Here is a 27787-nt window from a genome sequence, read left to right on the forward strand (position 1 = left end):
TGGGCTCTAGTACCCTTATGGATTTTTTTTGCTTTGTTTTGTTATGTTTTAATAATCTCCTTGATTGTATCTCACCAGGCTGAAATTGAGAGAGAGAGAGAGATGATCATCTTGTTGTGAAAATACAAGTTCCATCCTCTTTGCGATTAACTAAAAATAGTTAGGGGTTTTGCTTTGCAGCTTATATAAACTCAAGCAGCAACTGTACTAATTCCATGAAGTAAATTTAATAGCATTATAGCTGTAGTGCAAGAGGCTAGTGTATTACCCTGCAAAGGCATACACGCTGTAGGAAGTGTTGTAAACTCTTCTGAATTCAAATGAAAATACACACGTCCAGTTGCTCCTGCTGAGAAGGTTGATTTACTCCTAAAATAGAGAAATAAGCCAGAGAAATAAGGAGGGCAAACTCCTTCTTGTCTCCCATTTACCTCTGCTCCTATGCCTCTGACAACACACAGGTCAGTTTTAGGTTCTTGAAAATATCTGGCTGTATGGAAAATGGAATTTGTTTCCGTTCCTGTTCCCCAGTAGGGGACAGTGCTGTGTACAATACGTTTGAGCATATGGGGATCTGGAGAGCAAATAAACAGTCTTTGAACTGTAAGTGAAAGGGCATTTTAGCTGTGTCAAAGAAAAAACAGCCAGTTTTACATAAAATTAAGGCTTAAGTGAACATATGGCATAGTTTCCTTTTGCCTTTCCAAAAAACATTATGCTGATTATATTCCTTCAATTGTCCAATCTGGCATCTTCTACTCAGCCTCCATAAGCTGTCCCACTGTTCTGTAAATACAATCTAGGGCTGCACTAAGCAGATTTTGCACATTATAATAAAAACTTTCTGATAATACAATAAAATTTAATAAACTCTAATGCTTAATTTCATTAGAGGTTTAGTTTTCCTGGGTGCACAGATTGTCAGTTTTTCATTTACTTGATATTGTCACTGAGTAGAAATATTGATAGCCTAGCATAACAAAAAAGCCAAGACCAAACAGGCTAAAAAAACCCAAAACCCAACCCCAAAACCCCAGGCCCTGTAATATGAACAGAGGTTAACGCAGCTGTACTGAAACACAAGAATCTCTGTGTAAACCCAAGATTACTGCAAAGTAGTGCATTACATTACTTTAAGATGATAACTACACCAATTTCTGTAAGCTCCATTTGTCTGAGATAAACTAACCTCCTTATAAATCATTACTCATTATCTAAGTGCCTCCTTTCATTTTCCTTAGCTCATCCAATTACAAACATTTTTGTAACAAACATTTATAAAACTTAATTTTCAGATCCTGCCAGATAAGTGTCAAGACTTGAAACAGTTGAATCGGTTTTGCGTGGAAGTAGCCTGGGAGATTTTCTGGACCCTGACTGATAGTTTGTGCGTAACAAAGGCACAGGAATGAAAATTGGGTTCTATTGATTCTAATTAGGGAAACATTAAATAAGATTTACCTAGGAACAGTGCTCATGGCTATTCAATTTCCTGAGTGATGGAGCTTTCTGAGTACATCAAAATTTTCCTATGGCCTATACTAATGCATGGTCCAATATATGTAGCTTTTTCCCCCTATAGGGAAAGAACAGGTGTTTGGAGGATCTTTCCTACACCTACTTCTGGTCTCTATTATATTTTCCAGCTTCACCAGGGAATCTAATGGCCCCCCCCGTAGACCTTGTTGATTGCAAAAATAAAAAGAATTTGAGATTTTGGGAATCCTGAGTCAAAATATACAATATTCCTGAATCATCTACAAAAAGCCATTGGTGAGGAACCTAATAAAAAAATGAAAGAGGTTCTTTGGCCATTTCTTCTGTTTGCAGGGAAAAAACCCAGAACTTGGGGGTGTGAGTGCTTCTTCATTCATTTATCAGTAGTTAAAAAACCACAAAGTTGAAATCCTCAGCTACATATGTATCGATGTTAAGAAACTTGTAATTTATTTATCCTACTTCTCAGTACATGTAAAAATATTGGAATTTGGGAAGAAGCAATGTTATCTTTTCTCACTTAAAAAGATTATGTTTTCTATGTGAAATTAAAGAGGATATGAAGACTGTTTAAAAAATAAAAAAATTATGTGCAAAGGCTGTTTGCCAATATAAGTTAAAACTACCATCTGTCATCTTTAAATAAGAATAGAATTCCTCATTAATCAGTTTGATAATCAGTAGAATATTGAGATCAAGAATTACTGAGTTGGCATAGTTCCTATAGTTCATATAAAGCATGAATATATCCCCTTGTAATAAAACATGCTTGATGTGATGGTTTCCAGTTGGCTCTTGCACTTCTTTTATGAAGGGCTAACATATATCACAACTTCTGACGCACAAATTTGGAATAAGGCAAAAATTGTAGGGACAGTAGATCAGAATCGAGGAGTAGTCTGTGTCACAAAAGAGCAGTAAAGTATCAGAAATCCGAATCAAGTGAGTATTTTATGGAAATCTGTCATGGCTGGTTGGGAGCCTCTCTGACACATCCTGGGCAAGTCACATCCCCGTCAGCTTCCATTGCAGCTCTCCCATAGGAGGACAGTGTGGTCCATCCTGTGACTTATATGCAGAAGGGGAAAATTATGCTGATTCTGGCAGCATTCTCTGCAGTCAGAAAATACTTCGCACCTTCTCACAGTGGAATCCCGTTTGTATCAGGCCCCATAACTCTTTATCCTAACAAAGGGAACAGATTCATGTAAATTCACTAAAGGGTGCCATTTGGGCTTTAAATTCTGATGGTGCATTTGAGGTCACAAGATGTACCTACCATGAAAAGTAAAATGTAAATATATTAGGTAGTAATGTCTGCTGTATTAGGTGGCTTAATGAATTAGTCCTTTTCCCATTTTTCAGTTCTGCCTTCTCAGAGTAACAAATCAGGCTCCTGTATAGAGATAAGATATTTCCATTGTGCCTCCACATGGATATAATGCTCATTTTATGTTTATCCTACTTATAGAATATAGAATAGCCACACTGCACTGTAAATCTTCCAGGCTTTTCTACTCTTTCTTTTTCCTCTTCACTTTTCCTTATAACTTAATTGATTATTCCAAACAGATTTCACAAATCATATGGATGAAAAAGTAAATATTAAACACATGACTGAAAATGCTATATAGATAAAAATAACCAGTGTGTGAATATGATAAAGTATCATTCTTTGCACAGACTAGTTTTCTGAGGTAGAGTCTGCATCTATTGATACTTTCCTTAGTTTTACACTCTTTATTCTCATTGATAATAGCTATTCCTGGTTGGAAGGGAGAGGAGATCATTAGTCTATTTTTGTACTTAAAGAAGCTAATTTTATACATGATTCTAAATTTGTGTGTTTCACTGAAAAGCAAATATAAGACAACACCCCGCTTTTCTCACAGCGTAGTCCCCAAGGAGTGCAGATTAATTCTTAACGTTTTAACAGGCAGGATACCTGTAATATAAGATATATGGGATAATGAGCACTGAGAAAGTCCTGAGACCTTTTTTGTTGCAACAGTTTTAACAGTGACATCTAAAATAAAGAATGGTAGTTGGAATTGCTGACAGAAGTTACAGATTTTAACTACTTTTGGTATTTATTCGCTCCAAAAATACACCTGCCTTTGGAGTTGGGGGGGTTGCAGGTAATTAGAAGGCACAGTCAAAAATACATTATAATGCGTGAATACTTTTCTACGAAGTTTGTATTCCAATATTAAGGGGTCATCATGTATTTCTACATTCCATTAAATTTACTGTCTTAAGAACATACATGTCCACCTTGATAAACATTGTTAGTGGATCAGATTTTTTTGTGTTGTAACCCCTGATAGAAGCCAGTGGTGTTACAATAAGGTTTAATTAAGTCCAGCATATTAACATAAATTCTTTTGCACTTTGAAATATGAGCCATCTGTTTGAAAAGTAGAATGATGCTACTGGTGATCTTGTACTGTTCTGGACCATTTTTACAGATAACAAGATTGTGTCCCATTTGCTGGTGGCTGAACCAGAGAAGATCTATGCTATGCCTGACCCCACTGTTCCAGACAGTGACATCAAAGCACTTACCACTCTTTGTGACCTGGCAGACAGAGAACTCGTGGTGATCATTGGATGGGCTAAGCATATTCCAGGTACATACAGTATTTATTGCAAGTAGATGACAGAGAGAAATCATTGCGTGGGTTATGCTGTTCTGGTAAAAAATACGATTTGCTCTCTCGCTACAATGCATGAAGTTTTCTTAAGGCTCCAGATGATTCACATAGGACATAGGTTAGACGATAATATATCTTACCTTGGAAATAATATTATTGTTGCTATAAGTGTTACTATGTTAATAAGTTTTACATGCTGCTCAGTGAATGAATTTTTTTTCATGTATTGCTTTTGGTAAGATAAACTTACCTTTCCATCCAGAGCATTAGCCTGGTATGAAGGGTAATGCAAGTCCTCACCTTCATACTCATCTGATTCAGCAGTAGTTGAATGTTAAGTCTGGTTCCTCTATTATATAAATGCAGCACTATCTTATACTGACCACAGGAGGTGCAAAAATTCAGTTATATTTTGGCATGGCAAGGAGGAATTGTTCTCTTCATTGAATGAACTAGTGTGAGAACTGAATTGTGCCAGCAGTTCAGCAGAAAGAACTGAATTGTACCAAAAGGTCTCTTCTTATAGCTTAGTAGTTCCTTGGTCTGCATGAAATGGACTGCAGTCTACATCACATAAATGTGTTGATATTACACAAGCTGACTGGCACTCTCCTTAGCAAGAAGAGTGGGGGTCATCAAAAGCAGTTTCTCAGAAGATTAGCGATTTCTTCAGATAACATTTCAGGTATATTATATTTGCCCCCAATGCTGAGGTATTTGTGTTTGCTCTGTGAGCTAGCAGACAAACTTACAGAGTCTCCAGGGTTCTCAGTCTGTCACCTTTCACAAAAAAGGTGTCACACAAAAAAAGTCACACAAAAAAGGTCAGCTTTTTTTCTTGTTTCTTAAGATATTTTTCTAGACCAGCAGATGAGTGAGCATGTTGGTGTGTTTTCATCAGCTCGTTAGGTTTCTAATTTTGATAGGGCAGCCTTATTGAGCATAAGAACGGATAACCTTTAATTCCTCTGAGTAATATGTCATCCTCATTTTAGATGTGATTTTGGGTTACCTTAATAGTAGAATAAATAATCCAGTCAGTTTTTTGTTTATCAAAGTAAATGTAATTTATTTCCAGTATCAAAAGAAATAGAAATAGTCTTCCTGGTTTTTTTTTTTCCCTTGTGCTAACCAGCACAAGGCCTCAGTTCTTCTGGTACGTGCTTCTAGGTCATCTTCGATAAATATGAACACTAACAAAGAATAATAATAAAACAATTTGTACATCTATGGAGTGTTATTTTACTTCAGATGAGAGACAATAACCTAGAGACTCTAAAATAGTCAGTATGCGACACAGTTGAAATTTAGTCATTCTCTGTGCCACAAATGGTGTATAAACAAGCTTTTGTATCAGGAGCAATGCTTTTCTGGTACAGTTAACTTATTTCTGTCTCCTTAAACTAGTTTGTCTTTATGCTTTGAATGCTACAGTAATTTCTTTAATCAAATTGATGGAAGTCCCTTTCCCAGCCCACACTGAAACCAATTTATTGGTCATGATACGCCAGCTATGTTGCTAACAGTCGTAACGAACTGTCAGGCAATATCGCAGTGAAGCTAATTTGAAGTCATTAGGTGTGCAGCGTTCAGGCAACAATTTGTTACAGTGGTTAGGAACACAGCTGACATTTCTGAATGGCTTTGTTCAGAGCAGTTCTAGATGAGCCCAAGCAAATTGTAAACTAATTTAAACATCACTCTATATTATACTAGCTACTTCGTCTTACACTGGTTGCTAATAAAGCACCCCAAATTAAGTCAAAATGAGTTAAATAGGTGAGTTTGAGTTTCATCTTTGGAAGATACCAGTATCACCTTAACCAAAATAGAGTAGCTCTCAAAGAAGTCAGTCATGCTCCATAGTAGTTGCAGGGGAACATTTCTCAGTTTGATTTGTGAATATGCTGCGTAGCTTTGATTTGGCTGGACGTGTAGGAAGAGCAGAGGGATGAGACTGAGCAGCCTTTAAAATGATGGCTTTGGTTAGCATGGAAAAGGTATTGGATGCTGTAAACTGGCCTTGAAAATTTAAAGTCTGCAATCTGAACCAGTTGAGGAGCTTTTCTGCCATGAGGCAGCCTTTTATTACACGGTAAACTCAAACCACACCTGCTGTGGTAAGGCTACACTAGCTAAGTTTACTCACCTGACTTGGTTTAGGAATGAGAATTAAAAAAAAAAACCAAAACAAAACAGGAAATAAAGACAATCTTTTTATAAGCCTTCTAGTAACAGAGGGCAGTGATAAAATCTGTACTTGTTGTCTGGCATTTAATCACAAAATTCAAAATGCAAGAGGGCTTGACATGCTAAAGGGCAAATGTGATGAGCTTTTGTAGCTTGGTTTTGAATGATGGAGTACTGCTGAACTTGGACTGCCTACACTCAGCTGATGTCTGGCATGAAACAACTTGTAGAAGCCCCTGGACTGGTGCTAGCTGACTTTTCTAAGGTAACAAATGTTACTGTAGGCAGAAACATAAGAGAATTGGGAAAAGGATGAGTTAGAAAAAGGGTGCAAATGGCATAAAAGTTGACTGTAGCTTAGCGGACTAAGTAAATCCTTGGTGTAAATCTCTTGGAATCGATTAATTATACCAGTAGTGAATTTGTGCCTAGCACAGCAAAGCAGCAATCAGCAAATCTTTCTTTACTATAGTGATTTCTTAAGGTTCAGTGTAATTAAAGGCCCTTATATATCAGGTGCTCTAATAACTACTAAAGATCTCAGCTGTAAAGCATTGCAATTCAAAGTAAAATTTGTCTTTGTGGAAGAAACCAAAATAATGTTTTTGCTATTCTAACAGAAAATCTTTTAATGAGATTATCTATAAAAAGGTAACAACGCAATATGCATTCTGCCCTGGCCAACCATTTCCCATTGCAGTCATAGCCCAAAAAATGTTTTAAAATTATATAAAGTTCAAATGCTTTCATAAAATCATTAGTATTTTTGTGCTATTGGAAGCATTTCAATAGTTGCATTTATTGAACAAAAAGTCTATGCCATCTACAAAAGGCAATATTGAAAGAAAAATATATATGGAAAGCCTTTATCAGTAAATAGAATTAGTCTCCTTGCATTTATAAATCAAATAAATGGAAAGTGTGTTGTTATGAAACATGACCATGTCTTATCTGAAGAAGAAAAAGATCACAATGGCATTAGGAAATGCTTGACTTTAGTTAGAGGAGCGTAAGGGCACAAGAACAGATGATGGTGCCCTAATAGCCCTTTTTAAGAATGACAGGGCCCCGCCATTAGCATCCTTTTATATCCTTGGAAATTGCTCATGCCTCGCTTTTCTGGTTCCTATCTGCCTGACTCTTTTTTATTTCTCTTTCAATTTCATCCGCGCTCGGATAAGCGCATGCTAACACAATATGATTGAGCTGTAAAATGGAACGCTGTCGCCTCTAATCTCTTTTATGTAGATATGGAGGTACTTCCACACTCCACTTCATTCTCTCTCCATTGTTGGCCTTTTTAGAATGTGTTGCCAAGTAATGGAGGCTCAGTCAAATATTAGAGCTAGGTTTCACAGGGTGTGATAAGAAGATTATCAGCCCAGCAGTCAGATCTATTGTTGTTCTTTGTGTCAGATTAAAATATTCCGATGTACTGTAACTTTGTTAGTAAAATACTGAAGGTGCTTAGGGAAAGGCCGATGCCGCTTCGTTTCCTGCCTGATGAGACAAAACCACTATTAACTGACCTAAATAAATTGTAAATATATTTATGAAGCTTCTGCAGGACACTTATTTTATTTTATTTTATTTATCTTTTAAATAAGAGAGCCCTGCTTAGTTCGATATTTACTGGTGGTTGAGTTTCCTACCCTTTGCATTGTATTTTGGGGAGATTCCATTTTATATTGGTTGCATTATATTAATTAAACTCTTTTCCAGTATGGGGTGGAATTCTGCTGATACCTAGTCACAGTATCAGAGTCATTTAGGCACAATTTCTGTAATGTAACTATCTCATTGACATTCAGCAAAAACATGCAATGTTCTTTCATATTAAGTGGAGGCAGGAAACATTAAGCTCTTAAAAATGTGCATAACAGGAAGCTAAAGACAAAATGTTCTCTAAAAAATTTGCATGCATGAAAAAACATCAACCAGACCATAGAAATAAACTTTTTGCACTTAAAATGAAAAATTTGTTTGGAAACAGTAAATCAGACTAATACATCAAAAATAACTAGTTACATTATTTAGTAAAATAAGCTTGCTTGTCTTCAGCTGTGTCCCTGTTTTGCTAGCAGTAACTGCGTTTAAGAAAGGCAATAGTTAGAAATTGATACTGCCACTGGTGCTAGTATTAAAATAAAAGGGCATGATTTTGATTGAGCAAATCCAAGGATGTTTTGAATGTTTTAGTGTTAATGTTAATGTTTTATGAAACATTATCGTTCCAGCATACTCTTTGTGGAGGACAATATTTAAGCTTTCCTTTCCAAAGCAGCTCTCAGGGGTGTAGTTTAACATTATAATACTGAACAAGAACATGATTTGCTGCAGAGTTGTCATTTCTAAAATGCCCTTTTCTCATCATCTGTTTCAGAAATACCACCCCATGTGGGTAAAAGTACAGAGAAAAAATTGACCATAATCACTTTTGGAAAGCTAATGTTCAAGAAGGCATGGGAGCATACATATATGGTACATCCATGCAGATATGAATTAGGTGTATATGTACCTGTTCTCATGCACACAGTTTTTTATATATCTACATCTAAGCGGACATACAGCGTGTGTTTAAATGACAGAGAAAAAATGCTGAATGTTACTTCATTGTAGTATTCAGGTTGGTAGGACTTCGAAGACAGACAGAAATCATATGCGGGAACTGCCTGGTGTATATAATCAGATACGTTGTAGCTATAGCCAGCATCCCCCTTATGCCCAAATCCTTCTCTGGATTGTTGCTGGGGCAGCTAATACAGAATCTCAGCTCTGCAAGGGGAAGAGATATCTTCCTGCATGTTTGTAACATGCTGCTTGCTGCTGTAAAATTTGTTGTTTCTGCTGAGGTTGAGGCCTTCTCTAGTCTTTTGTGCTGCTAGCTGAATTCAGGACCATTTCAGACAACGTGAGGAATCCTGCAGCTATTTTAGAGCTCCCTATCACAGGGCGCCTGTCACTCCACAGACAGGTGGACATGTAAATGTGTTTACCGCTCATGTAATGGAGTATGAGCTGTTTTGTGCTAAGAGGTTTGTAGTAATAATAACTTGAGCCTCCTGGGGAATCGGGACATCCTGCCCTTTATCAATGTGCTATCTTGGACACTTTGCACATTCTCTTTGCCTACTGTTTATCAAAAGCCTGCTATCTGCTCTTCTTTTAACTCCTCCTACAAACATGCGCCAATTAGGGAAATCAGACATGCTCTTCCTGTGATGGACGTGTTCTTCAAGTCACAACTTCTACGACATACGTGATCTGAGGCAGACCATTCCCTGGGCCTTACAGGTAGAGATTCCAGCCAAAAGGTTTCTCAAAAACTACTGACTTCCTTGACCTCTGTCACTGAATTGTACAATATGGGAAATCAGCAATTGACTGTCGGTTTTGGTTTTGAGCATTAGTGTGGATAGACCGCCCGACACTGCCAGTGTTTAGATCACCATGTTGATTCAGGCTTCTCTGAAACAGAATGGAACAGCACTGTGCCTAAAATGCCAGTAGTTCTCTGTCCTATCATTTGAAGTGCTAGGAATGGTGGCATTTTTAATTTTTTCTGATTTTTTGAAAATAGTATCACAGAGAAGGTTTAAGTGGGGGGAGGAGGAGGTAGGATTGCCAGGATAATGCATGAATAAACATGTCTACAGTCTCTTAGCATTTTCAGAACAAAACAGGGGTCTGCAGTGTGGTAAAAGCTAGTTACAGAAAGGTCTGTTGGATTATTTTTAAATCATTTAATATGTCCACCTGAGATATGATGGCAGACTATTCTTGATGGATCTGTTACTGAACTCAGTGGCAAAATTTCAGCTGATTTCAGTACAAAAGAATAGGCTTTGTGTGCTACTAGAGATGCACACACTCTTAGTGTGTCTGCTAATCATAAAAGACTGGTTCCAGTTCAGAACTGAGACAGCCAGCAATGGAGAGGTGAGGAGGTTTCTAGTACTGCTAGACATAGATGTCCTGGGGTAAAAAGAGCACTTTAGTTTCCAGGATAGTCACTTCCGGCATTTTTTACTAGCATTAAATTAACTGAGGGAAAAAAAGAATATAATCCCAGGCATGTAAACATCTTACTACCTGCAAATCATACATGAATATAAAATAAATGTGCAGTAAGACTCTTAAAAAAGCATCTGGAACTCTTGCTAATTTTGACTTTAAAATCCCTATCTATTTGTTGAAAAAGCCTGTTTAAGAATAATCATCACCAAAAGCAAAACAAAACAAAAAAAAATGGAATTAACAGGTAACAAAAGAACTCAGCTCAATTCTTACGTTTTACTTAAAAAATAAAATCCTTCATTAAAATCCGCTTCTCTCAAGATCAGAATTAAACAGTGACTTTATGTCTCTATTAAGTTCACCTTTTATTCATATACAAGTACTTGCCTCTTCTTCCTGAGTGACTGTCTCTCTCTCTCTCCCCCACCCCCCCCCCCCCCCAAACAGTCCTCTCCCTCCATCCATGCCCCCAACATACACACTACACTGTCTGGCTGTTGCACTTTTTTTTTTCCCAGTGTCCCCCTTTATCTGCCTCAACCAATCTCCAAATGAATGCATGTCTATCATGGCCTTAGCTTTGACACTCTGGATATATTGATTAATAGTTGCCCTAAGCTCCTTTTAGCAAATCAAATTTTCACTTTTAGCAAGGATTTCGCCTCTGATTTATTCAGCAAAGTGAAATGCACTAAATTGACTTTGACATTCAGGGAAAATGGCTGAAAAACAAAGAGAGGAGGAAAGAGATATAAATTGTGTGGCAGCTGGAGACTTCAAGCATAAAAGAGGCAGTTTTCTATAGAATATCACTGGTTAATTTGGAAACACGCATTTAAACAGGAGTGAAAATTATTTTCTTAAAATTAGATGTTTTTTAGACTGAGGATTTGGGATATAATATGGTTTACTTAGCAAAATGCAATATATTCAACCCAAATTCATCACTTGCTAATCATGATGCAAGTGTGGGATCCACTTTTGTTGCCACTAATAATTATTATGTTAAACGAGAGACAAAGAGGTTTCTGAGTAGTTTTATAATGCGGTACTAAATTGGTAAATATCTTCCTACCATTGCATTATGTTGTTCATTCCTGTGGCCCTTTAAAAATAAGAAATGGTTAATAAAAATAGGGCAAATCAACAGTAATTAATGCCAGTGCTTTTATTCTCTTTCTGTAAACAAAAATAGCTATTATTTGATTCTTAAATGCAAGAGTATAAAAAGATGTAGCAGCCATTCCCTATTATTCTTCTAGTAAAATCAAGAGTGTTGTATTACCCTGGATGACTTACTTGCAAACATTGTATTACTGAAGTACCATGAGGCCGAAAATACACCATTGCATATTTGAAAGTGTTCAAACGTGATGCTGAATAGAATAAAGGAGAGGTAAAAAAAAAGAAAAAAATATTAATCCGTTCCGTTAGCACATCTGGGGGTTTTCTGAAGCAGGGTGTAAGGAAATGCAAAATAAAAATGTAGGAAATGGTTTGGTTTTATTCAACAATCAGGCACTACAACAAGAATTTGTAAAAGAAAATACATATGGTAGTTTGCCCAGTTAATCTATACAGACAGACTAAGAGCCTTCGGTATGATCAGTTGTCATGGGTGTACAAGTCAAATGTGCTATGCCAGCCTCTGCTGTTTAAGGATCTGGCCCTGAAGGGATAAACCCCCATCAGTAGTCAGTTTATCAGTGGGAGCTGAGAGTTTTCTTTGTCCCCAGTGTGTAGTCACAACCTCAGAACTCTGCAGCAATGTGCAGAATCAAGCTTTAAGCAAGTATTTCCACTTAGAGGACAATACTCACCTTTGTACCCACTTCTTGTGTGACAAACAGGTTTACTAGATTAGGTCTGTGTAAATTGCAGATGACTCAGTAACAGTTTTCCTCCTTCTGAGCCAACAAGGAATTAATCTTATTACCAGAGAGGTCTAAATGTATCTTAACCTTTTTAATTTTACTGTAGTCTCCGTTCTTTTTTTTTTTTTTTTTGTAAGCAAGCTGAATCTGAGACTTCAGCAATAATGGCCTTTTGCAAGTGGGACAGCATCTGAAGTGCCGTACAGGAGATAGCTGGGCACATTTTCAGGCAGGTTATCTCTTTAAAGTCATTCCACTGCCACCCCCCATAATCTAGTTCAACTGCCAACCATATTAAAAGATTGCCAGTTAAAATCATACTGCATGAAAGAATTTAAACTTCCAAAATAGTCTTTGCGGGGGTGTCCTTTCCCAAACTTTCCCTAACTGTACAACTGATACCTCAAGGACGGCCAACTTCTTACAAGTAATGCATGGCCACAAGGCAGGAAGATGCCTTGCTCAGAAACACAGTAAGAAAGTTGGAACAAATCTTGACATTATTCCTTAGGTGAGGAATTTGCAGAAGAGGCAAAAGCTGCAGAACTGAGCCTATCATTTGTGTTCACCTAAGTATCACTTCTGTATTTACAGGACTCCTCTCCTCTAGAAAAATAAGGCTTTTTTCAGCCAGATTCAGAATTTAAAGAACATCCAAAGAAAGAGATTTTTTTGTCAGTTTTAAAATTCCTGAAGGCTTTGTTGGAAATAAGATCACGAATGGTACATGTCATTTAAATTGGCCTGTGAAAGGCTCATAGCAGATGCTGGGAATGCAGGGATAAAATTAGAGCAACGTAGCCCTCTTATGGTAACCATTTATTCCATTTTAAAATAAACAGGTGACTTACTCATCTAACTTAGCCTCCAACAAAAATATATTTACTTTGTTCTGGGTGAGGAAGAAAAGAGCAGCTTTTCAGTCATATGTGTTGATACTGTAAATCCAGGATGAGAGGACGGACGGGAAGAAGAGCCAGTTGCTCAGACTGGATTTAGAGCAGACAGGTCTCCGCCTGTATGACTGGGTCAGCAGCACAGGATGGTCTAGTTTCCTAAAGTCAGCTGAGACCACTTAAATACTATAATTCTAAGGATGCCTCTACTTTCTCTCTGGATGAGTTCAGCTTCACACCTGCTTAACCTACATTAGAATAGGATTAATTACCTGAATTGCAAGGCCCCCTTAGCCAGTCAGCACGTTTCTGGCAAGGCACATGGTGACCTGGGCCTGGTTACCTATAGTGTAGGGGTAGCGGGGGAGCACCTGGTTTGTAATGGCAAGGCTAGATCCAGCCTGATAACAGAATCAGCAGTTTTTAAAAATGAGTCTGCAGTAATTGTCTTCTGCATCAGCTGGGTCATACAAGAACTTTATGAACTCATGTCTTCACTGCTAGTAAGCTTTTTTTTATTCTGCAGTGCTCAGTTTATGCACACATATATATGTGTGGAGAAAGAATCCCAAGAAACACAGGAGATGCAGAATCCAAAGAATGCAGATACTGAATGCTCCTGTATTTACTTAGATGGAACTCTTACTTAGCTGTAACTCTCAAGCCAGTTTTCCATGGTATTTTAATTCATTGTCTCCAAGTTCAATAGTGTATAGCAGGCAGGAATATTTGGGTAGTTTTCCATGTGAGAAAAAACCACAGAATCCTCCTTTCATTTGAAAACATGTTCTATAAAGAGAAAGTTCTCTGGCAGTGTGCTGGTCTGCCCAAGGGATTTTCCACCCCAAACTCCTGAGGCACGTATTATAGATGAGTGGAAATTTCACAGTATAGCTCTGAACCTTCTCCCCAAGATGTTTTCATCTGCCATGTTGTGCACCATCAGTTTCAATCAGCTGCATTAACAGTTGAGGTGAAATCAAATATTGAAATGAGATCCAACTACAGACACAGAAGGCCCCAAGTTCAATGGAAATGGCACTTGAAAAGTAGAGTCAGCTAACTTACCGGGTCCTGACATGTTACGCACAAGAACACTATGGCAAAGAGTTGTGATGAGGGTGGAGAAAAGGCAGGGGCAAATCTGCAGTTCACATTCGTCTTGCTGTTGGAGAGACTAGGGGCAACAGTTTAGCACATAATGGCTGCTGATCATATGTTTGTTCAGAGAAGAAGCTGCACTTACTGGCATAAATATATCATGGCATTAGCAGGTTGCAGGGTGTATTTCTAGCCAGAGATTTTCTTATAACTATGCTATAGCATTGTGCCTGCCTTAATGAACAGGCATTAGACTCCGAACTTCCTACGATTCAAGCTATATCCGGTACCATATGGAAGTTACCGTGACCCTTGTCTCCTTCATTAATTAACTGCACTTGCAGTGAGAAGAATTTTGAGTCCTTCCCCATATTGGTCTCTTGTAGAAAGCCATTCTACTCTGTGATCCATTCTTCACTTTTTACTACTTTGAAGTTTCCCAGAGATAAAGTTAACTGTTGTGTAGATTCAGGAGCATATTGCTTAACATCAGTGAATCTCCAGCTACAGATTTAGCATGCAATGTGCATTATGAATTCCAGATGATCTTCATTCAGTGACATTGGTAGAAGTCTATTTTGAAGAGTTCCTTTGTGTTCCGAGTTACTGAACATTTTCCAGACACCATTAATGACTTGTGCCAAACACTTTGCCTAATACATTCAACACAAATTTGGAGTTCACAGTGATCGCAGGATTGCACCTAGCACTTCAACAATGATGAGTAACTTACTGTGTACTATGGTCCTCATATATGAGGCATACCATGGTCTTTGTAACCAAAAGGCCACTGGCAAACAGGATGCTTCAGAAAGGCACTAGGTAGGGAGTGCAGGTAGAGTTGGGGATGAGCAGTGCACACGCTGTGCAAGATAATTCCATCAGTATCATAAACCTACAGAGGGCAGTGTCTGCCAAGAGCCTTAGATGGGCATTTCGGGAGATATAAGTCAAGAGAAGAGGGTGTTGACAGAAAATATTTGCATACTCATAATCAGCCAGTATCAATGACAAACGTAAAATCTTTTAGAGACCTGCTTGGAGGAAAAAAATTCACCAAAAAAGAGCTTGTGACAGGGGGAGATAGGAACACAGGCTGCCGTGGGTCTCCTGAGTTCCAGTGCTACAGCCAACACAGGTGAAGTAGAATTTGCCATCAATAGCTACATGGACAAGTGTACTGTCTCTGTGGTAGAAGGTGGTAGCTATTTATATACTGAATGGCAAAACTAAACAATTTAGGAGAAGCAATGAAGTGTGTCCTATCCAATTAAAAATGCAGTGAGAATTTTAGGTAGGCAAAATGTAATTATTTAATTGGAATTTGACCGGGATGCTTTTCCGCTGTTAAAATAAGTATAAATTACATGAGCTGTAAAACTTTAAATTATGAAAATATTTTGAGGTCTTTAAGCATGGTAATTGGAGCTATATATTCAACTTTGTTTTTAACCTGACACTTCATAATAGCTGTTCCCTAAAGCAAGTTTGGTTTTTTTTTTTTACATTATCGAATATCCCTTAGTGAAGCAAATTAGCAATCAGTCTGGAAAATATTTAAGTAGTACAATCACATTATTTACACAGACACTTCCATTGTGCAGAGGTCTCTGTGTTCCCAAATATTTGTAGGATCACTTCCTTAGCTATCAACATTCACACTCGAACCTCCCTCTTTAGAAAAGCTCTATATGAAAAACCATTTAGGCCAATAGAAAGACTTCCCTTGATTTCACTGTGCTTTGGATCAATCCCAAAATATGCAGGTCAATCTGAAACCTGCGCGGACCTCAGAGCTTTATTATTTGCCTTCTGCTTAACTTACCACTTTTGTTTAAAAGGGGGAGGGGGGCTTGGTGCAATTCCTTGCACAAAGCTTTTTTTATTATTGTTACTATTATTAACAAGGAAGAGAATTCTACTGTGGAGAATTAGGGTCATTTACTGTGAGCAGAATAGAGTCTGCTCTTATCTAGAACCATATTTCAGCCCTTATGGAAACATGAGCATCTGGCCAGAATGATAGAATGTTTATTATAAATATATTATTTAACTGTTTATGTTATCAATATGGTGCAGATAAAAATCTACAGAAAGCCTGCACTTAGTATTTGGGAGGATTTTAAAACATCATCCAACATGCCTCTGGAAATAGGTTTTCTGATGGTGTGGCTACAGACAGTGATTCCAATTGCTCTGCTCATATTGTCCAAAATACACTCCCCAAATAATGTCCCATCAGGTTGAGGAATTCCAGGTATTTATTCTGTAACTTTTGTACTGGTGAGGAGTGTTCTCCTGGGGTTCCTTAGGTTAAAACCACTTTTCTTTAAGTCTTTTCCCCCTCAGTCAGTAAAGGCTTTTTTATCAAGTTTTGCTCTTTGGCTTTTTGCTCACTGCTTTTTAAGGATTGAAGGCACAGTAAGCCCTATCCTAGGACTCCCATTGATACGTTTGTACAGTGTGGAGGAACAGGCTCCATGTTACATCCATACTTGGCTCGTTATCCTCTTATCAAGCTCTTTGCATCCCTTTGTTTATTTGAGGAGACAGGAAGACTGTGTGAAGGCTGCTTAGTCAGGGATATCAGCGTTGTTGGCAGGGGAGTGATTGCCAGTTGAAAAACAAGGCATTATTGCTCATTTTTTCCCTCTTATTAGTTTGATTACATTTGCAAATCAAATCAATCCATCAGACATGATCAGGCCTCGTCCGCATTTTAAGGAATAGTAATCTCCGTCTAATAAGATGCAAATGTGTCACATCGGTAAGTAACCAATAAATCATCGTCTTGTCTTTGGCAATCATTAAATATCAGAACCAACAGTCAATTTTTAGTATTTTCAATTTGCGATATGCCGCTGGAATATAAAGATAGATGGACGTAATTACACAAACCAAACACTATTTCAGTTCATTCCAGACAGCAAATTTAGTGGAAGGTATAACTGGCTTGTCATCACACTACATTATTCCTGGCGGTTCATGCAAAGTTCACAGACAAGCTTCAAATGGACATTGCTTTTTTTAGTTCCCTTAACAACATTCCCACTACCACCACCAAACTTCAATAAATGACTTGAAATGCTGTAGGACATCACTTCCATCAGTGCACAAAAAGGCACAGAAACCGAAACATTACCCCTTTTCCTGGTGCAGGCACCGTGTGCATGTATAAGACTGAAATCCAAAAGTTTCCTAATACTTGCTACGTTCTTCCTCTCTCTTTCTCTTCTTTTCTTTTTAGACATTTTAATCTGAAACTTCAGTTTTTCCACTGACACAGAATAGGTTTTCCACGATTTTTGCAAGTTAGCTCACATTTAGTAATTTCAGAACACAGTGAAGACAGCAGGAAGGATTGGCACACCAGCTTCCCTCTCTCTCCTCCTCCCATCCCCATATTTTAAAGGAGTGGAAATTTAAATTGTTTTTCTTTAAAAAATTGATTGGGGATTTGGGAAAATTGATTGCCTCATGTGCATCCCAGGGATTAATTGATATGTCTGTTGTCTGATTCACAATGTCTTGCTTTCCATGAATGACTCTATACAACAATTTGCATGCTTTTCAAGAGAGAAAAAGACATAAGCTTATATCCTGGCACTAGTGGCAAAAGAAACCCAAATCTTGTCTTAAACAAGCATAGCTTTTACCCAGATATTTTAGACTGTTTTAATAGGATAGGGTACAGACCCTAAAAGTGCAGACCTGCGGGCAGACTGCTAATTTCAGCAAGAATTTAGGCCTGCTGGAAATTGTATTACTGGGTCTTCTTACAGTGCTGAGTGACATGAGAGTGAGAGAGTGCAAAATACTGTCTCTGTGCTACGACACAAGCGGCTATGCGGAAATAAGAAAAGAGGATTTTGTAGGCTTGTGCTGACTTATGTAGGTTTCCAGCGCACCAAAGCCAGACAGTGGGCTTACTGTATTTGACCTTAAGAAACTTCTTGCCATGAGCTGTGTGCCCTGGGTGGACCTGCTGTTGCAGCATCCTGTCAGTTATGTTTCTTTTAGCTAACTTGCTTTGAGAAGCTGAACCTCAGGTGCTTTGGAGTGACTTTTCGAGAGATCCTTTAGCCCCTTCTGTGAGAAAATAATTTTTACAGTAGCAGTTTGATTTCATTTGGCAAATGAATTAAATGGAAATTAGGGAGGAGGCTTGCTTGTGAGCATACCTGCATGTTTTGGGTTCCCCATTGTGTTGAGCTCCTGTTAAGGAGCAAAGGGTGGGGAGAGTGATTTTGCAAACAAGAACATGTAAACTCCTGGATGGTCACTGCATGTTATTCATTCTTGGCATCAAAACTCTTGTTCTTTGGTGAGGGAAAATTGCAAAGAAGTACTTGTGAGCTGCACACAGTGTTGATTCCACATGCCAGAGATTTAGACAACGTAAAATGTACCATCAAGTACCAAATATTTCTTCTTGCTGTTTTGAAACAAAAGATGTTATTACCTGGTTTTACCTATTTTTATCCTCAAACTGGTGTAAATCTGTAGCAGCTTCGTGAAAACAAGAGGTTTATTCCAGATTTTAAATGAAGCAACTAAGCAACTTTAGTTAGCTCTGTTATCTTAACAAAGTTCAAGCTTCCTGGCACGTTTTTCCAAAGATCTCTTTAAATTAACGTGTTCCGGGATGTTCCATACCTCAGTTGCTAGACTAATGCTGCCTAGGTCTCTTGCAAAAGTCTCCTGTTTCCATAATCTCCAGAGACTTTGGTGAGTAAAAGCTGCATGTAGAGGCCATGTGCCTAAGAAGCTCAGTACCAGAACCTTATGTTCTGTCTAACCAATTTACATACTACCATGGTATGTTTAATTTGCTTTTTCATCAAATCAATAATGGGTCTAATTGAAAAAATTGGCAGAACTACATACAACATAACTACCAATGTCAGTGTTTTCAGGAAATCAGAAATGTTGCAAAGCTATGCAAATGACACCTGTGTTAGTGGTGCACCTCTGTTACGAATGTGTACAGAAACAAACATTACTCAGGTGCAGCATCTGTACCAATTGATCGCTATGCTATCAGAATTAATCACCTGGTATTCAGCTCAGAGAATACAATTTACATCTTAATGTATGACACTTATTCCAGCACATACATGCACTACTAAAAATGGTACTATTCACTCCTGTTTAAAAGTGTGCATCTATTTTTATAGGCAAAGCCTAGCAACTCTTGTTCTTAGCAAACTCCCAAACACTTAGGATGGCTACTTCTATTAAGTTGCATCCTTTCAAAGGCGAACTCATACAGGACTGTGTAACGAAATAGATTTTGTCCCTGGAGTTACATGTCTCAAATCCTGCCCCCACTTTCACAAGAAAAAGGGATTTTTGAGGATCGTTAGTGCTCCGCAGAAAATAACCCGTGTGAAGATAAATAAATCAGTGAAGTTTGGCACTGTACAAGATTGGCAGGCCTTCACCAAGATGCTCCAGCAGTGTTGCAGGTGCATTGGCTAGCAGTGTGGAGAAGATTGTGTGAGAACTACACAAAATTGTAGCACGTGCTCTCAGTTCCTTACTGACACGAGTGCTCAGCTAGCGTTACTGCTGCGAATGGAGCTGTGCTTTATGCAGAGTCTGGTCAACGTCCGTGGGGCTGGCAGAAAGATTCCGGCCAGGTGCACCAACTGCAAGATGAGAATTTTAAAATACTAATTTTAAAAGAAAGAAGTGTGGATTTCAACTTTATGTTCTGTATAATTGCAGAGCTAGTGGGATTTTAAAATATCGCAAAGCCTTAGTCATTAGCGTAGGGTAATCACCTTTGCTGTTTGAAAACAATAACAATAGAAAAGGTATTGTACATTGACACATGGAAATTTAATGCTTTTCAGAGAAATTTTGTAGGGATTTTTTATTATGTGGCTAATTACATATTTACATGTAATGGCACTAGCAGAGCCATTACAGTCCATTGGGTAAATAATATGCATTTTAAAAACCATTTATAAATATGTATTTATTTGATGGACCAGAACGGTTTTTTGAAGTCATTCTCATCCACTGAGTAAATAATATATGGATTGCTTTTAAAAATAAATATGTATTTCTCCAATAGACATTTCAGGCAATTGGGTAAATAATATGCATTTTTCAAATATTAAAAAAATACATACAAATGTATAGAAATCTGGCCTAAATATGTATCTTCCTGAGAGATCAAAATGATCTTATGAAAGGTGTCAGGCATAGCTTTGAAATTTCTGTTTCAAATTGTCAGTCTGTGTCACAACCTAGAGTTAATTAAATGTATTTTATGCATTTTCATACATACAGTATAATATCAATGTCTGTTTACAGTTTTATAACACGAGTGCACTTGACCCTCTTACTCAGTGTTATAAAGTCAGCACGAGATGGTTAAGATCCTAGTTTTACTTTGTGTTCATCTTAATACAATGCAAAATGTGGGCATAGTCCTGCATCCATAGAAATACATGGGAAAAAAAATCAGTCATCTTAGCAGAAGCCATCGCAAACTCTGTTGTACTGCTCAACTTAAACTTCCTCTTTATGTTCTTCTGGTCTTTTTCTGTTGATTGGCTAGCAGGCAAATTACAAGAAAACATGAAACTGTTTCATCATGTGGCCTTGATTCAGAGCCTGTTGACATGAGTAGGACTCTTTCCACTGGCCTCAGAGGGCTTTAGTTCAAGCCAGACATAAAGGTCTGCCATAATCCGTAGAGACAGCCCAACATGAGAAGCTGAAGGCTAAGTCCCTTTCTCGTCTCTGACACTGACTTACCAAATGACCTTGGGCCAATCATTTAACTTCCTTACGGGGAAACCGGGATTTATACCTCCAATTTTGGGAGTCATTTGAGAGCTATAGATTTAAAACATTAAATATGATTCACAGCATGCTAGGATTGAAAGATGTGAGTACAATGCATCACTGGTTTCTTTCTTTTAATATACTATGGGCTAGAGCTTATCCATCCTTTTCTAAACATTTTAGCCAGTTTATCCCTTCATCCATTTCATATACTTTTCAAGAATGTTGAATATACTTTGTAAACCTTTTTTTCGTGAAAATATTTGTTGTTGTTGTTTTCAAACATTAAATGAATAAAATAGCACAGCAGCCCTGTGAATTAATATATATATATCCATAGCTTGCACAGAAAGACTGTGAGACAGAGGGGGGATTAAGTGACTCCAACAGAATCAGAGAGAAAGTCAGTGGTAGATTTGGGAGACTAAATTGTCTTTCTCGTATTCTTCCTGTATACATGTACCTCACGCTTTATCTATGCCTCTGACATCATCTGTGATACGCTCCTGAAAACTACTGATTTTAGTAAGTTAGTTAGCTGTTTGACAAGGGTGTATTTGGCAAGTGCCAACTATAAATGACGTGTGCCCTGTGCAGTCAGGATAGCTAAGTGGGATCCATTGTCAATCTAATTGTTACTTTGATACTGAAGGAATGAAAATATAAATACATAGTGAGAATATTTCAACTGGAGCTCTATTACAAAGCCAATCACAGCAGCAGTGAATTATTACAAAAGAGCTTTCGGAGCCATCTCTTATGGCTATTCTTGCACAAACATCACTGAGTCGGTGCTGATTTGGCCTTGATACCCAACATTGCCTGAGAGCCCAGCAAATGTGATGTTTTGACAGAACATGTGAGGAAATTCTCACCTCCTTCCTTCTCAGATCACTGATAGAACAGATGAAGTCCATAAGGAAAGCCATAGTGAGTGGCTGGTCACCATAAAGAAGGATCAGCAAGAAACAGGCATTTGAAAGCAAATCATGGGACAAGAAGAAAACCAAAGAAACAAAAGATGATCCAGCAGTTATTAGCACATTAAAATTTATTTCAGACCTCTCTAATGGCACATCCACTCAAAGCACAACCATGCTTTCTGTGTAATTTCTAAAACTACTGACAAAATACGTCCAAATACCAAATGGTAGAGCCCAACACTGGTCGCAGTAATGTAGAACATAGGGTAAGGAATGCAAAATAAAGCCCGACTCTCATGTCACAATCAAAGTAAAGCTTTCCAGAGCACCAAGAGCTGCATAGCAAAAAAAAAAAGTGTGGGTAAATTAGTGTGCATCAGTTAAGGACAGGGCATCACTGGTGATGCTTTAAATAGACCTACTGGTGCCCAGAAGGAAAAAGAGGGTCTGACAAGAGAAGAATGCAAAGAAAGGGAAGGCTGAAAGCAATAGTGAGAGAAACATGGTTACATTAAGTAGCTCTGAGCATACCTAACAATTCTTTTGTAAAACACGTAACTGAGCTATCATGGCTGCCCGCCTGGTCATTACCAGTCACCAGTTTGCTAAGACATAGTGGTGGGAGAAGCTCGTCATGATGAACATGAAAGAAGGTGGTGATATTAAAGATCAGCTACGGAAGGGTACCTGTACGTTAAAAGATGGGATACTTGAAATAAAATGTGAAGGTGCTGAGGGGCAAGATGGCACAACTGTAAAAGAAAGAGTTTGTGTCTTAGTCGCTCTGTGGCCATATTGAATATGACCTATTAAATTCTCTGTGTAATTAAAAGAGATAGGAGCATTCATACATTTTGTTGCAAATTGATATGATCTTTTTTGTCAGTGATCTGAATAAGATTGTACTATAGTTTTTAATTTAACAGATTAAGAAGCACAATTAAAATATCATGAAAAAGATAATAATCTAAACCTCTGGGTTTTTTTTGCTTATCCCTGCCAAGTTGATAACAAGAGCTGGTGTATGTAACAATTACCTCCACTACTGTAAATTTACTCTAGTTTGTGGGCTGAAGTGTTAATAAATACCTTGCAGTATTCCAGAGGGAGAAGCTTTCCATCTAATTAATAAAACTAGGAAGAATACCCAGGACACTGAACCATATCTTTCTTATTAGTGTTGGCTTCTACAAAGGAGAATCCCTGAATCTCAACACATTAGTAAATGTCATACCCCTGGGTTGCACAGAGACCTCTTGAAAAACTGCTGATTTGCTGTGGAAAAAAAATCACCATAGACTTCAGAAACAATTCAGCTAGGGAATACCAAGTGTAGAAAATCAGTGTAGAGCATGGCATACATTATAGCACCTACATATTTGTGCCACATTTGGTGAATCTTGAAAGAGAAAACATGCAATTATACCCCCATTTCCCTTCCATTTTTGGTCTGTACTTATGCTAATATCTTTATGTCCGAGTATGGTCTTATTGCAGTTAGGTTTTTTAGAGACTTAGCAAAAACTCTCCTTTACGTGTTCTCTAAACCTGGGTTCTTAAAAACACTTTATACTGATACGTAAGCTGCATGTAACTGTTTATTAAATGAAAGAAAAAACAAAGGATCACTTGAAGAAGGAGAATCTTTTAAGCCCAGTACTGAAATAAAATTCTTTCACAAAATATGTAATGCTGATCCCCTTTTCCTTTGCAGTAATCCACATTTGGGAAAAATAAACTTCGTCTCACTATGCCTGAGCCAGTTCTGTTTCAAGGCAGTTTGCAGTAAACCGCAAATTAACAGACTAACTTTCTGACAAGCACATAATTCTTTACTGTACTTCATTGAAAATCATAGTGGTAATCTTACATTATGGAATACTGATATGCATTCTCTGACAGACTGGACATTTACCAACAAGTAAAAATTCATGCAGTTCTTTTGTAGAATAAAAAATGTACGGTGGTATATGTGTGTTTTCTCACACTATTATCATTATTTTTATTAGACTGATGTAGCAAACTGGTATTACTGCCTCCAACAGAAATAGAAATAACATCTCTGCATTTACTTCTTACTTGAAGTTTTTTCTCTGAAAAATGCTCCTGCTGAGTATATTTGTACCTGCTTTTCATCTTACTGGTACGAGTGATTGGGAGGCTAAAAAGAGGTAAAGCGACAGAGCTTATCCATGAGGTTGCTGGTAATTTGGCTAAATACAAGTCAACTGGATGGGAAGTGGAGGAGGTAAAAGATCAGCCAATTTTTTTGTCTACATCCAGTCTTCTCAATTTTCATAGTCCATGCTTTAGCTAGGATCTTCACTGAATTCTGGTAACTTATTAGAGCATAAGAAGGCAATTCACAGTGCTGTCCAGGATCACAGAGTCCAGCGGTGTCTGTATAGTCTAGTATTTTAGATGTTCTAATGTACTGCATTTGCTTAAACCTTTCAATCTGGGTTTGTCGTGTGTCGTCCGTTCCCCCCCCCCCCCCCCTTAAGAATGTTTATGATGCTTCCACATGCACTGCAAGGAATAGATCAATTCACACCATGTACAGTGAATACCCGCCATACATGCAGTTTCAATAAAGCATGTTAACAGCAGATACTGGTCCTTAAAAGACCATATATCAAGCATCCTCAGCGACCCTTTGTGACTATGTTCCCTGTTTCAGGAAATACTTCTCATCTGACCTGGGTAATTACATTATTATTTTGTCCTTCAGCAAGACACTTTTTTATATTAAAAAAACCAACATCTTTAATAAGCAAAGAATGCAAGTTAACAAGCAGGTGATCCTCATTCATTTTGGTAGCTTTTAGAATACTCTGAGTTTGCTTAGTACAAATGCATGAGTACACAGGCTTATGCCAACACACACTTATACATATACCTGGCTGCTTTTATGTGTATGATAACACTGAGGCTCTTCCGTATCCATTATTTTCGTCTTTCTACAGTAGCAGCTCCAGAGTGAGAGCTCACTTGCTGTGATTTTGAAATTCTTTGCCTAGGGCACATCTCTCTAAGCTCTTCTGTTCTGAACTCTAATTGTAGGAGTAGGCTCCAAACACCTCAAAGAAAGGCAGCCCAAATTCTGAGGCTTCAGTTTTTAGGAGACTAGGAACTGAATGTTATAGGTCATCAACATATACTGTACTGTCTTCAGCAGTGATCAGCCTCAGGGGAAGAGACATGGTCCCCATAGTACGCAAAAGCCTCTGGAAAACTTTTACTAATTCCTTGTGCTCAGAGATTAGACTAAATAAGGAAACAAAACATCCTTTTAATTTGGTTTTGGAGTATTATAGCTGGAGCTATTCTGGCTGTCCATCTAAGCATCAGCTCGCTCTTGGCTTCAGTGACATCCTTTGGGAAGGAGTTCCCCAGTCTAGTTACTCTGTGAATGAAGAGTTTCCCTCCTTCCTTCCATTTTGAATTTCCTGTGTTTCACTGTAATGGTGCTTGGTCTGTGTTATGAGACAGGGAGAATAAAAGCTTTAGACCTGTTTTTTTATACCATTAATTTATATATACTTTTAATGCATTCTCTCATACATCACTATGTTGAGGAAAACAATTCCTGCTTTATGAGTCTCTTTTCATAAGAGTTTTCCTAGGTACGTTGTTCTGCTGTACTTTCTCTGAACCTCCTCTAAATCTGTCATACTTTTTTTTGGAAAGGGCTGAGCCATTCTGTCGTTAATATTGGAAATCAGAGAGTGCTGTTGGTATTTTCCTTTCAACTTTTCTTGTCTTCAGAGGTGTTTTTAGCCTCAGCCATGAGCATGACACCAGCTTCACAACTAACCTCGGGCTACTGAAAGGGGTACTAACAGATGCAGTTTTCAAGCTAATGTTTTCACACTCTTCCCTGGACTCTTTCAGAATTGGTCAGGATGATGCAGCTCTCCATCTCTTTTTCTCACCTAGAGATCATTTAGTCAGCCTTGTCTCACTCTGGAGGAACTAACAATACATACTTGGAAGGCCTTCTGTCTTAAATTAAAGAGGGCATTGGTGGAGGTCACCTCCATAAACTACATTCTGGTGATGCAGGTACCAACATCATATATAATCCCCTTGTTCCTTTAACTTGCACTGAATTTTGAGAAGTATTTTCATTTTCAAACTGAAAATAAAATAATGTCGGACAGTGTTGCATGAAATTGCATCTCCGGTGCTGCCTCCAGTGAAAGCCTATCATCTAACTTCACCTCTGTGCATCTGCTCAGGATAATGCATTTAGAAATCAGGAATGGTTTGCTTTTTTCAGTCTCAGAAGCAAGTGACCTGGATTCACTCTTAAGAATATGATTTGCAAACTTGTTGACTAGGATTCTTCACCTGGAGGATGAGTTGATTTGTCCATATAAATCCCTTTTGTCAAATTTAGTAGATGAACAAAATGACCCCTCGCTTTCCATAGAAAAATGCGTAGTCCTTAAAAAATATGCAAATTTCTTTGAGACGTATGAGAGGGTTTTAGATCTTTAAGAAACCAAACAAATTCCGAACTGAATAAGAGTGAGAGGGAGAGAGAAGGTTGCCTTTCTGCAAGCCGCCAGCTTTCCCAAGTGTCTCATCCTCTCCCCTCTGTCATCCTGAGGCAATGTGCCTGCATTTGTGTGTAGATTTATAGTTTATTTTTATCTATGGCTTCATCTGTAGGTAGCTATTATAGCCGCCTTGCCTGGATATTGTTTGGGCCTGATAGATCTGTCTGTAGTTCATCAAAGGGGAGCTGAGTGGCTAAAAGCCATTGGGTCCAGCTGAGGATGAAATACGAGCCATCAGCCTTGGTAATGGCTGTAAAATTTCATAATTACACGGCCTTTATTACATTGCATAATGATCCTGAAGCAGTATGGAACAATTAATTAAGATTTTCAACCATGGCTCTTTCAGAAATTAAAAGGTGCTAGTGGCTGAGAAATGGGGAAGTGTCTTGTCCTAAAAGCATTAGGGATGCTTAAGAAGTACTTCCTGGGTACTTAAAAAAAAGGGGGGGAGGGGGGAGGAAAAAGAAGTGAAGAAAAAAGACAAGAAAAAGAAGATCAACTAGTTAGGCAGCTAATGTCAGAGTAACGTTTTTGTACTTTACTGCTAGTTCTTAATGTCAAAGCTGGTTCTAAAACTCCTGCGACAGTCACTGCCATAAAGCTGTTCCTTTTCTGTTCTGTAAAAATTTTCATGCCTTTTTTCCCCCGTGTTCTGTTCTAGCCATTTGTCACATTTATAAAAGTTGAGCTCTGCACATTATTAAATAAATGCATGCCATGACTTAGGAGGAGGGTCACTTAGCTGCGTATTGGGGTGTACTGACCAAGGATTTTCTCTTACGCGCTTTCTCGTGTCTGAGGCCATTGAAATTCTTTGAAGATCTCTGCAGTTTGACAGACATCCCCAAGGAAGACTTTTTTTTTCTTTACTGTTTTGATATTTTTCTTCCTTTCTTTTCTTCTTTGTAAATGCAGCATGTCAGATATAATATAATGTTTTCCATGAGATTGACCTCAGACCTGATCAGAAGTAATTAGATTCCTAAGGTGCTGCAAAGGTGTTTCACGGGTTTCTGATGTACGTACTGAAAGAAAAAGTGTTTATATATGTGCAAGGAATATGCAGGGAGAAACAGGAGGCCTGGACCTGTGCATGTACGCATTACCTGTTGTGATCAATCGCTCAGCATAATTCCGAAGGCCAGCAAATTGTGATCCAGATGGGGTGTGGAGCGCTCACTGTGCCAATGGTAGTAAAACTGATGAAAAGACAGCAAAAATAACCCTGGTGTTCTCCACACACCGTCAAAACTTTCAGGTCTTATG

The 27787-nt window shown here is 38.1% G+C and overlaps 1 protein-coding gene across 12 annotated transcripts in view; it reads left to right on the forward strand.

The window, feature by feature from the left end:
• ESRRG (estrogen related receptor gamma) overlaps positions 1–27787 on the forward strand; it is a 408234-nt gene that overhangs the window by 355012 nt on the left and 25435 nt on the right. For all 12 annotated transcript variants that reach the window (XM_069800117.1, XM_069800125.1, XM_069800121.1 and 9 more), the window contains one exon: positions 3966–4127. In XM_069800117.1, the coding sequence (XP_069656218.1) occupies positions 3966–4127 (162 nt within the window). The remainder of the gene's footprint in view (positions 1–3965; positions 4128–27787) is intronic.

The sequence above is a fragment of the Haliaeetus albicilla genome, chromosome 13 (genome assembly GCF_947461875.1).
Source record: "Haliaeetus albicilla chromosome 13, bHalAlb1.1, whole genome shotgun sequence".
Classification (NCBI taxonomy): domain Eukaryota; kingdom Metazoa; phylum Chordata; class Aves; order Accipitriformes; family Accipitridae; genus Haliaeetus; species Haliaeetus albicilla.